The 12,699-nt window shown below is 40.6% G+C and overlaps 1 protein-coding gene across 1 annotated transcript in view; it reads left to right on the forward strand.

Annotated features, from left to right (window-relative positions):
* The window catches only part of LOC139511519 (CD63 antigen-like), a 41,132-nt gene extending 30,984 nt beyond the window's left edge, over positions 1-10,148 (forward strand). Inside the window, exon 7 of the mRNA XM_071298314.1 lies at positions 9,894-10,148. Within this exon, the coding sequence (XP_071154415.1) occupies positions 9,894-9,959 (66 nt within the window). The 3' untranslated portion in view covers positions 9,960-10,148. The remainder of the gene's footprint in view (positions 1-9,893) is intronic.
* Positions 10,149-12,699: the final 2,551 nt, after the last annotated feature.

Consider the following 12,699-nt stretch of genomic DNA (forward strand, 5'->3'; position numbering starts at 1 on the left):
ACCTATAAAACTCATCAAATTGCATCGATATTTTCCATTTGCCTTGGTGCTTTTAATATCGATGGTTACAACAACATAGGTTTTTAACCAGCAATGTTTACACTGAATGCAAAACTACTAATATGCCTTGGTGAGATTGTTGCAGTGATCTCGTCGGATTTGTTCGAAATTCTTAGCATCATGCTAGAAGAAGCATAGGACCTTGGCATTCTCCCGGATAGACTGGCGGAGCAGTTGAAGTAGTTGTCACAATTAAAAACAATCAATGTTGTGGCGATCACTCACGTAGTATTCTTCATTTGCTAAGCATCAAGTCGTCAAACACAATGAGGTTTGGTCGAGTTTCCGGGGCTTAGTTCATCGCTCCTTTGCTCGAAGAAAAAGTTTCGATACCACTCGGGTGTCGTGGTGGTGGTAAGGCGTTGACCACATCGATCAACGAGTAGGGTGACTTGCCTTTGCACTGTACGAGGTTTAGGATATCTTCCTTAGTGAAGCCTGTTCCCAGCGCTTGCTGCAACACCCGGTAGATGGGCTGGTGAAGCGATTTACCGAAGACGTACAATTGATCGTACTTGAGGCATCCATCGCACAGGATTATGTTGTTTAACAGCGTTGTCTTACCACAGTCCGACTTCCCAATGATAAACCTTCTGATTGCGGCAGGAGGTAGCGATTGCTCCTGTTGGGGGCGTTGGCACTGTAGGAAATGTCTTCGACGTTCATTTATTTGGATAAATATAGCGATGAACTTTTGCTTGCAATGTCATTGGAAGACGGACATAGTTAACCCCAGCGAGGTAATGACCAGGAATCGAACAGGCGACGGATTAAAGTTGGAAATTGTAAGGTATGCGGTGACATGAAGTCTCAGTTTGTTGCTGCAACTGGTGCAGGGTTCATGGACAAACTACTAGTAATCAACCGATCACCCATGGAAATGCGTCTACCCGGACACAACTTTACCGGGCCAGAGATTAAATTAGCAAGCGCCTGCACCCAGAAAGCTTGGTCAAACCACATTAATCGAGTTTACCAGGCTGCACATCACCACGATCTCTGTTATGCCCAGTACAAGGATAAAACCGCCCGTTACCCCATCTGTGGCAAAGCTATGCTAGCCTCGCTTAACACCATTGCCAACACTTCAACACGCGAACGTATGGACCATAGCATCATCGGACCAATCATCGATACCAAAAACTCGATTTGGTCTGAGTATTTAGAAAATAAAAGTTCGGTGGACCGATGATTTAGCGGATGAGTTGCACAAACCAGTTCCAGGCACGTTTCAAAAACGCGGTGTAGTAGTGTGGTGTGGATGCGACCTAGGCGGCCGACCTTGTTGATATGAGTGTCAAAACACCTACCGCATCGAACATATCTTGCGTAGAAGAACATGGGAGGGATGAAAGAGCTTAACGTCAAGAGGAGGGGTACCCCACGGAGTTCAACTATTGGATCAAAGCTGCGGATGTGCAATAGACTAGTTCATATGACTGGAAAAAACTGCTGTGTTATCATATAGTTGCGCAGGTCCTCTTCAGATATGAGATTCGATTCGCGCCGTCTCCTGTCCGCCGTGTGATAAGACTTCACCTTTAATTCGATGATATTGATTTTCTCTAGAACCGCCATGCTTAGATCCACATAGTTCTTTGCATATACCATCCTTTGGTCACTAGTTCTTGTGCCGCAAGGTAGACACTTTCCCACTTTTTTTCTCGATACCGACAAGGTGTTTTTTCATGTCCTCGAGAGCTATTTCTCGATCGCTTCTAGCGCAGCCTCTCGCTCATTGTTGTCTTTTATACCATCTTTCAACTGCTTGGTCACCTACCGTTTTGTCACAGCATCCGATCTGTCCTTGGGATATCATATGCTAGTAATGTGATTGTCGTTCATATCGAAATAATGCACGATCCACCAGACGGATATGCACTGTCTTGCATGGGATCAAAACTTATCCATTTATTTATAGAGCGAAAAGATTGCATTTTCCACGATTTTCCCATTGTCAGCATCTTCAACACGGACAGACAAAGGTGACCACACACCACATCCCCTCGCGTCTCAAGTTCATCAGTTTTGAAAAGGATCTCAGGCTACAAATAGTCTACCATTTCGTCGGGCGTTGGCAAACCATAAGAGCCAAAGTAATACTTTGTCCGTCTGCGCTTTTACCAAAACGCCAAGTGCGTTAGACGATCCTTCCAGCTGTCGTGGTTAAGGTTCCACATTTGGTGTGTCAGACCATTGGTAGTAGTGTATCAGGCATGACCGCACACCAACAGTATTGAATCTCCGTGGTAGTTACAGCCTGTTTGAGCTGAGTGTTTAAAAGGGGTTTGTAGGAGAGAACTAAATTATGCACCCATATGCCGCTCATTTATTTACGGTTGACGATTTTGTGGTGGCCACGGGCAATGGTGCTAATTTCATCATGCATGATATGACGGTTGTCATCGTTGGCTGATAGGGCTCTCTTGTGACACTCAAGTGTATATATCTTATGCCTATGACTTTTGATTATGTATTCATAGTCCGGTAGCTCACTGTGTGCTTATCAAGGCATCTTTTGTAGTTTTCAAAGGTAATTTTTGACGATGCACTTCTTCACCCCTTAAGCCCTCTTCGCTTGGCGCTTGCCAACCTTGAGCGCGTATATCTTGGACCGCAATCCAAGACTCAGTCATGGGGACTCCGGCTCATTCATCATTGAACATTCCAAGAATTTTCCTGTTCAGACCTCATTTGATACCGGAAGTTCGGTCACTTGAATAGTTGAATGTGCCGAACTTCTGCCGCCAGTGTTCGTTAATGTCTTTGTAGACATCTGGAGGTTTGACATTGTAAACGATACTGTCGGTGTAACAGATGGTTGTCTTGTCACGGTAGGTTGGCTTTAGGTACTTGTAAACATAGTCCGCCATTAAGGTCTTAGATATGTCTAGGTAAATTGGCTTGTCAAATTTGTATTTGGTCTTACGCATGTGCATGGCTGCAAGATACTCACTGAAGTTAACCCGGCGATCAGAATTGAGCTTGGTGACGAGCTTCATCACTTTTTTCTGGTTGGTAACCATTCGGACGTCAACCATCTTGCAGATATTTTCTATTGTCTTTCCGACACCGCATTGTTCATGAGCTTGAAAAAGTCTTTTTCAAAGTTAGTGGTGGCAGCGGCTCTGAGCGCGGTGGTGAGATCTATATAAATCTTCAGCCATATGATCTGGTTTAAACTTATAACCGTGTGGTTTTCTGATCTTGAGTCTGAGCGTAAGTACTGTTTTAGGTTGACGTAGTATACAACATACCTCAGTTTGTCTCCGAGGTATCTTTACTTTGTTCAGCTGTACAGTTTCCGGGGCAAGCGAGTAGCCATTGTGGTAGTCATGACGTTCCTTGAGATATTCGAAGTCTACCTCCAATATATATCAAAGGTTGGTTACGTCGGTGTTATTCCATTCAAAGCCACCGATCGGTGGATAGCTACTCATATCCCATCCATACAGGTTATCAGCATCCGCATACATCAAGTAGTTGGTGGGCTTGTCGGCATTGAATCCTTCGACATAAGGGTTGTTAACTTTGGCAAACCGCTGCGCTAGACTGTTATCCCACCTCTAATCCCTTTTGCATTTCTGATGTTCTCAAACACATCGCACAGCAAGAGTACATCCGTTTTCAGATACAAGTCATGATACTCTCTCATGTTGGCGATATCCATCTCTTTTCACACACTTGCTGCGCGTATTAGTTCATAATCTGCATGGCTTACTCCCTCACCGGTGATGGTATTGTATAATGCTTCACTGGGTGGCAACTCGGTCTCCTGGAGTTTTTCAAACCCATCCAGATAGTCATAAGGGTACACACCCTTTCGCAAGAGTAAACTTCATCAAGAGACTTCCCCGGCGCGTCAGCAGGTATATCATTACCTTCATTCATGAATTCCTTGAGTCTCTGTGAGCACCCGGCGTGCTCATTGTCCTTGTTGATCGTGCTGCCATTGACCTCCAGCGATCCAAATCGTCTTGTCAGCGAATCGAACGCTGCCATCAATGCTTTTTCGTCTTGCTCGGTTTACTCAAGTTGCTTGAACCCATCCATATAATCAACAGGATACACACTCTGTCGCAAGAGAAAACTTTCGTCCATAGCCGGCACTTCAACTGGTATATCATAGCCTTCATCCATGTCTGGTGAAGGTGATTTTACATCACTTGACCTCCTTGACTCTCTATGAACAGACGGCGAGCACCCAGGAAATTCGTTCTGGTGGCAAATTGTCCATGTAAAGCACGATACCGTCAATTACAAGTGATTCAACTTCAATGTCCTGTTCTGTCAAGTAATCAAACGCCACCATAAGTGCCTTGTTCTTCAAACTACAAATTATATAGTTCACCGTACTTCCATCGATGTTGTAGTCGGTGCCCCTACATTACTTTGAATTTTTCGCCTGCTCATAAAGGTACGGCTGCAATTTAAAATAGAGTCTGTGATATGTCTCAGTCCTGATACCATTTCGGATCCTTCAGTGTAACCTTGGCCTGCCTCCCACTCAGTCCCACTAATGATGGCCAAAAGATGTGCCTTGGCTTAGTCCCAGACATTTCCCGTGTATACAATTTTATCTGTCATGTACTCGTCGCAATGCAGGCGTCGAGCCCGGCGTAGATGATACCATTGTCTAGACAGTACCAGGATAGCTATGTAGGTTGGGCACTCCTGCGCAAGATAGCCCTGTATGAGTGTCAGATGTGCGTTCTTGTCCAGCTTCTTCCCTTTTATAAGCCTGCTTCCCAGCTCAAAATATTCGCGGTGTGACACAATGTATTCTAGCTTACGCCTGTCTATGACCTCTCGCAGTGTGATTTTCCGACCGTTTTCGGACTCCGCGGGTATCACCCGGTACAATTAGGATCAAACGCTCCTCTACCAAATACATTCTTGAAGGCTGCTGTTTGACTTGAGTTTACCAAGCTATTCAGGCTCGCAATCATAAATTTGAGACTGTCCAAACCTCAAACTTTGGTGAAGGGGTTTCATTTCCCCGTCTTTCATCTTGTACTCGCTCACCTGGAATGTCTTGCTAAACGAGATGTACTTTTCCTCCGAATTGGGAATGCATGTGAGCTGCCTCGGTGTCGATCCCAGGTTCTTAATGAACAGATGACTATCATACCCGGCCAGATTGTGAAAAATACAGGTATAAACTTTGACATTTTGTACTTCAGGTAACACTGGTTATGTGCTACGCCCCAGTATTTTCGGGAAAGTGGCAGTAATCCCTCATCTTGTCCTCACCAAGCGAACAATCACACAACCAGCTCTGCGTGGCCTCCTGGTGGTTTTCTTGTCCTCTTTCGTCAAGACCAATACCAATACCCTTAAGGCTGACCGAGAACTACATCTTTTTTTAGATTGAGCTCTTCCTGCCACGGTGGTACTGTGTTATCATGTCTATGTTTTGGGTATACCTCGTCATGGTGCAAGGCCGAAAGTATGGCCCACTTAAAACAATCCTCATCAGTTTTTTCATATTGTTTACAGCCTTCTTTCAAAGTACTGTGACCCTCCCAGCGGCCGGTGTTTGTTAATATTGACTTGAAGTTTTACAATTGCTTTCAATGTTCAGCCACATTTTTCAGAGGTTCACTGGGCAATCTTTACTCCAATCTTTTTGTCCATCTAATCAAGGGTTTCAGCTAAGATCGTGGCCTCGGTGAAAATCTCGAGTGAAAGTATCCCTTGTTCTCATCATCTGCATTACCTGATGGATTAATATACACAAAGGTACAGTGTAGCACCACATTGATTTTTGCTCCTTTCAATGTCCAAATTGTTATAAGTTCCTGCAGTGACATCTGAGAGACGTCAAGGAAAGTGCACATCCATAGCAATAATGGGGGTCATCTTCCAGGTAGTAAATGCCTCTTTCAAGGCTTTCGTTGGCGGATGCACTATCGACAGCCTACTAATACTTTTCAACCCAAGTTTTTTTGCCTGGGTGATAATCGTCTTCCTCGTCTTGGGTTTCGGACGCACTGATATTTAAGGTTGGTTTCTTCTGTTACAATCAACTCAACCAACTGATCTTTCCCAAACCGGGAGTACCATCAAAGGTGGTTCATTTTGGTAATACCTCTCATGGATTTGACATTTTCAACAACTTACTCCATGTCCGATATTGGATCCATGTCTTCATCCCAACAATTAAAAAGATCAATTTAGGTTACCCCAACCACCATCCTCAATTCAATTGATAAGACACAATTTTTTCGGTCCTAAAAATCATATCTTGACACTGTCAATCCTACCGTCCGTGAAAGTCGTGGTAATCATACCCAGTGCGCCAGGATTTTTTCATACCATAGCTTTCAATTTGCAAAGTTCCATTGGCCTACCCCTAATCTTTTAAAAGCTGTCAAAATTCCCTACGGCAATACTTTTTTTACTCACTAGAAGCAAATGATAGGTAATGGTCTAAAGTCCAATGGGTCAAAAGGTCCAGGTGGGACAACTCATGGTTTGTCCTCACCATGGGTCCAAAGTTAGATTTCAAAAAAATGCCTTACCCCAATGTTTAAAAGAGTGTTAAAAAATTTCCTACGACAATACTTTTTTAGCCACTAGGTGGAAATGGTAGGTAATGGGCTAGGGTCCAATGGGCCAAAAGGTCCAGGTGGGACAACTCATAGTTTGTCTTCACCATGGGTCCAAAGTTAGATTTCAAAAAAATGCCTTACCCCAATTTTTAAAAAAGTGTAAAAAATTCCCTACGGCAATACTTTTTTAGCCACTAGGTGGAAATGGTAGGTAAAGGACTAGGGTCCAATGGGCCAAAAGGTCCAGGTGGGACAACTCATAGTTTGTCTTCACCATAGGTCCGAACTTAGGTCTTAAGGGTCAAACATGCCTACCCCAACTTTTCAAAAGACTGTCAAAAATTCCCTACGGCAATACTTTTTTACCCACTAGGTGCAAATGATAGGTAATGGTCTAAGGTCCAATGGGTCAAAAGGTCCAGGTGGGACAACTCATGGTTTGTCCTCACCATGGGTCCAAAGTTAGATTTCAAAAAAATGCCTTACCCCAATTTTTAAAAAAGTGTAAAAAATTCCCTACGGCAATACTTTTTTAGCCACTAGGTGGAAATGGTAGGTAATGGACTAGGGTCCAATGGACCAAAAGGTCCAGGTGGGACAACTCATAGTTTGTCTTCACCATAGGTCCGAACTTAGGTCTTAAGGGTCAAACATGCCTACCCCAACTTTTCAAAAGACTGTCAAAAATTCCCTACGGCAATACTTTTTTACCCACTAGGTGCAAATGATAGGTAATGGTCTAAGGTCCAATGGGTCAAAAGGTCCAGGTGGGACAACTCATGGTTTGTCCTCACCATGGGTCCAAAGTTAGATTTCAAAAAAATGCCTTACCCCAATTTTTAAAAAAGTGTAAAAAATTCCCTACGGCAATACTTTTTTAGCCACTTGGTGGAAATGGTAGGTAATGGACTAGGGTCCAATGGGCCAAAAGGTCCAGGTGGGACAACTCATAGTTTGTCTTCACCATAGGTCCGAACTTAGGTCTTAAGGGTCAAACATGCCTACCCCAACTTTTCAAAAGACTGTCAAAAATTCCCTACGGCAATACTTTTTTACCCACTAGGTGCAAATGATAGGTAATGGTCTAAGGTCCAATGGGTCAAAAGGTCCAGGTGGGACAACTCATGGTTTGTCCTCACCATGGGTCCAAAGTAAGATTTCAAAAAAATGCCTTACCCCAATTTTTAAAAAAGTGTAAAAAATTCCCTACGGCAATACTTTTTTAGCCACTAGGTGGAAATGGTAGGTAATGGACTAGGGTCCAATGGACCAAAAGGTCCAGGTGGGACAACTCATAGTTTGTCTTCACCATAGGTCCGAACTTAGGTCTTAAGGGTCAAACATGCCTACCCCAACTTTTCAAAAGACTGTCAAAAATTCCCTACGGCAATACTTTTTTACCCACTAGGTGAAAATGATAGGTAATGGTCTAAGGTCCAATGGGTCAAAAGGTCCATGTGGGACAACTCATGGTTTGTCCTCACCATGGGTCCAAAGTTAGATTTCAAAAAAATGCCTTACCCCAATTTTTAAAAAAGTGTAAAAAATTCCCTACGGCAATACTTTTTTAGCCACTAGGTGGAAATGGTAGGTAATGGACTAGGGTCCAATGGACCAAAAGGTCCAGGTGGGACAACTCATAGTTTGTCTTCACCATAGGTCCGAACTTAGGTCTTAAGGGTCAAACATGCCTACCCCAACTTTTCAAAAGACTGTCAAAAATTCCCTACGGCAATACTTTTTTACCCACTAGGTGCAAATGATAGGTAATGGTCTAAGGTCCAATGGGTCAAAAGGTCCAGGTGGGACAACTCATGGTTTGTCCTCACCATGGGTCCAAAGTTAGATTTCAAAAAAATGCCTTACCCCAATTTTTAAAAAAGTGTAAAAAATTCCCTACGGCAATACTTTTTTAGCCACTAGGTGGAAATGGTAGGTAATGGACTAGGGTCCAATGGACCAAAAGGTCCAGGTGGGACAACTCATAGTTTGTCTTCACCATAGGTCCGAACTTAGGTCTTAAGGGTCAAACATGCCTACCCCAACTTTTCAAAAGACTGTCAAAAATTCCCTACGGCAATACTTTTTTACCCACTAGGTGAAAATGATAGGTAATGGTCTAAGGTCCAATGGGTCAAAAGGTCCAGGTGGGACAACTCATGGTTTGTCCTCACCATGGGTCCAAAGTTAGATTTCAAAAAAATGCCTTACCCCAATTTTTAAAAAAGTGTAAAAAATTCCCTACGGCAATACTTTTTTAGCCACTAGGTGGAAATGGTAGGTAATGGACTAGGGTCCAATGGACCAAAAGGTCCAGGTGGGACAACTCATAGTTTGTCTTCACCATAGGTCCGAACTTAGGTCTTAAGGGTCAAACATGCCTACCCCAACTTTTCAAAAGACTGTCAAAAATTCCCTACGGCAATACTTTTTTACCCACTAGGTGCAAATGATAGGTAATGGTCTAAGGTCCAATGGGCCAAATGGCCAAGATGGGAGAATTTTACCATAGGTTCAAAGGTAGGTTTCTTTTATAAATTGCTAATTTATATTTTCTGTGCACACCATACATTAAGTACAACAAATAAACCTTTCGTATAATCAAATGTGAGCGCATTCCGCTTGTTCAGAAGTAGAATCTTATGTCAAAACAAATTTGTCTGACAAAAAAATAGCAAAGCATGAGTGCAATTTTTTTTTCTTTTAATGCAAAACTATTGATACTTTTTAGGAACTACTTGACAGGATGCCGAGACTATGGAAAACTATTTGTTACAATATCACAAAATTGATTTCTTATGGAAAAGTCGATGTCATGTCGATGTCATTACTATTTAAAATTGCGCGCATTACGCTGTTTGGTATATGAAAAGCGAATAAAGTAATGAACAGGAAATTACATGTTAATTTGAAAGAAAAAAAAAACAACATTAAATAGTGTCTTCGGCTGCTCACTCATATATAAAAACAGATTTTTTGTGATTATATGATTGATAAAAACATTTAAAGTACGTTTGAATCTTATGCAACTTTTGGGTTTATAGACATATCTGAAAACTGGCTGCTAGCGAAGTGGCTGCTAGCGAGTGGCTGTTAGCTTGAGCCTGGTAGCACAACATCAGAACAAAATATGTATACAGTTGCATGACGCACGCACCAATCAACTAACAAAAACATACCCATTACTGATCTAAAATTGATACTAAAAGCTAGTTCAAATCCAATATAGCATGTAATAAAAATTAATCACATTTAAAACAAAGTATTCTTATTATACAGGTGTTTGGATTCCTGTCTGCCTGTTGTCTCATGAAAGAAGACGAGAAAAGAGAAGAAGTTATATAGGAAAATAAATCCGAATCGTTTTCCCCGTTATATATATATACGGCCACACGAGTTGTGGTAGATCTTAACTTTAATCAGATTGATTCCGGCTTTTCTTATAGGTATAGACTGCTTATTCTTCCATAGGCGACAATATTGTCATTTTCTAAATTTACTACTTTTTATAATAAAAACCTGACCAAAACAGTATTGAGTGATATTAGAACTTAATTGTTCTGCTTTAGAAATTGAAGTCAAATGGTAGCATTTCATTCCTCGAACTGAGCTTATTTATGAATGGTATCCATTTCAACTGTCATTTTACAGTGAATCTGGTTCCAAACTGAATTTTTTTTCCCCTCAAATTTTTTTAATTTGGATGCTTTCTAGAATAATTCGAAAGAAAACATTTCGATGTGTTTCAAAATTTATATTGTATATATACACACTGCAGTTATTCATAGATAAATAAGAATATATTATATATATATTGTACCCTTACATCCAATCACATCGCTCCTTAGTTGACTTCCTCGCCTGTTTTGGGTACACGAAAGGCCAACTTTAAGCCATGGCAATGTATCACTACCTTTTTCTCTTTTTTCTGCTGGAACTTGTAATAGGCGATTTTTTTTCTTTTCGATAGAACTTATCTTCAAAAGAAGGGCGACATATTCAAGTGGGATATTCAAACTCATACAACGAAAATAAACTGACAACGCCATGGCTAAAATGAAAAAAAGACAAACAAAACACAACATAGAAAATTACAGACTTGGCAACACGAAACACACAAAAAACTGGGGGTGATCTCGGATGCTCGGGAAGGATAAGCAGATCCTGCTCCACATGTGATCATGTTAGTACAAACCCTGTAACAAGTCTAACTCGGTATGTCACTTTCTTGACAAAAGGACGGAGTTGTAGTCACGAACTTAGGAAAATATCAGTGAAACGGATATTCCGTAACAGTGAAGAAAATGGAAATTGTAGTCGAGAGAAATTGACAATGCCATTGTAAAGAAAGACAAGGAAAAGAGAAACAAGTTCAGTTAATGCTACATAGAAATTAAAGCCAGAATGACATAAAAACTATGTACAACTTAGGGTCACTGTTCCCAATGGGAACTCTTAGTTCAATAGTTTCTAAAGACATAACAACCCTCAAGAAAATCATTATAGGAAACAAAAGTCCTAGAATATCGTGTTTACCGGAGATATATACACGATATACAGGGACATGCTATAATATTGCTCTATGGACATGGAAAGTTCAAAATTTTTGCTAAACTGGAATTACCCCTTTATTCGTCATCTTTTGTTGTCATCGGACCTGAATTATCAATTTCTAAATGTAAGTCATAATATGAGACAAAAATTAATATATCTGTGGTATCCCTAATTTTAAGTTCGATGGATTAAATGTTCTAAACAAAGCCACTTAAATTTTTATACATATTATCATCTATATAACGGTCCGTGTAAGAAATGGATATTGTAGCTACTTTTAATACGTTCTTAGAAGCTCATATATGAAGTCTGTCTCATACGAATAATCACAAAGAAACAAATCGACAAGAAAAGGAGAACTGTCGACTCCCACATGAATGACTATTGTTTATTGAAAAATGAGTCCTCCAAATATACAAAATATATTGCCAGTAAAAGAATCAAGCATCTTGGTTTCAGTCTATACGAATCATTTGTTTGAACTACAGCGGGGTTTGACAAAGTGTGATTCATCTCTTCCTAAAACAAGATATTTGTGTTGACATATATTTATGGTAACAAACTTAAACGGTACCAGGTTAACTGCCTAGAGGAGCAATGAACCTTAAATGTCTATTCAATGATGCCTAAGTATTTGAAAATCGAAACCATTGGCAAATCCAGGGGGGATCCGGGGGTTGGAACCCCCTCTTTTGGACTGATCAACGCATTTGAATGGGAACATATCGTTGGAACCCCCCCCTTTTGTCCTGGGTTGGGAACCCCCATAAAATGGCTGGATCCGCACCTGGAAACTCTTACAGAGTCACATGTCAAAAGTGTTTCACATATAAAACATGCTAATATTGGTTATACATTTCATAAAAGAAACATTTTCTTTTATGTAAATAACTTATTTCAGGTCCTTTTTAATAAAACTTTTACTGTTAACCTCAAAGACTTTTGCAGTTTTTTATGTTTATAATAAAATGTTTTTATGACGTTCTATTCCTGAGAAATTATTATTTGAATACGAATTTTTTTCAGAACACACATATGCACATGTTTTTGTGGCAAACATCAGATTTGTATTTAAACAGGGATTTTGTAAAAAATGAATTTCAAATAAGTATATTTCAAAACTTTTGAATCATACCGCAGATATTTCTGTATTTGATGTATAAATTTTCATTCAAGTCGGTCAGAAACTTTGTTAGGACAGTTTTGTTTGAATATTTTTATGTGAAATATTGCGTTATTTTCGAGATGTGAAACACTTTTGACCTCTTATTGTAGAAACGTTGACAATCAGATATAACCCATGGGACTCAGACAGGTACAAGCAAGCCTGTGAAATTGGCCCAATCTCTGGTTTACATACCGTCAAGCAGTGAGTCAGGATCTAAGGCAAAAGTAAAAATATATTCGGGCAAAGAATACGAGCTATGAATAATCAAGGTCTTTTCCGTAATTCAAATGATTTTCTGAATCATGAAATTTATGAAAGAAAGGCGGAAGACACCAAAGGCATATACAAACTCACGTAGATGAC

Source organism: Mytilus edulis, chromosome 2, assembly GCF_963676685.1.
Source record: "Mytilus edulis chromosome 2, xbMytEdul2.2, whole genome shotgun sequence".
Classification (NCBI taxonomy): Eukaryota; Metazoa; Mollusca; class Bivalvia; order Mytilida; family Mytilidae; genus Mytilus; species Mytilus edulis.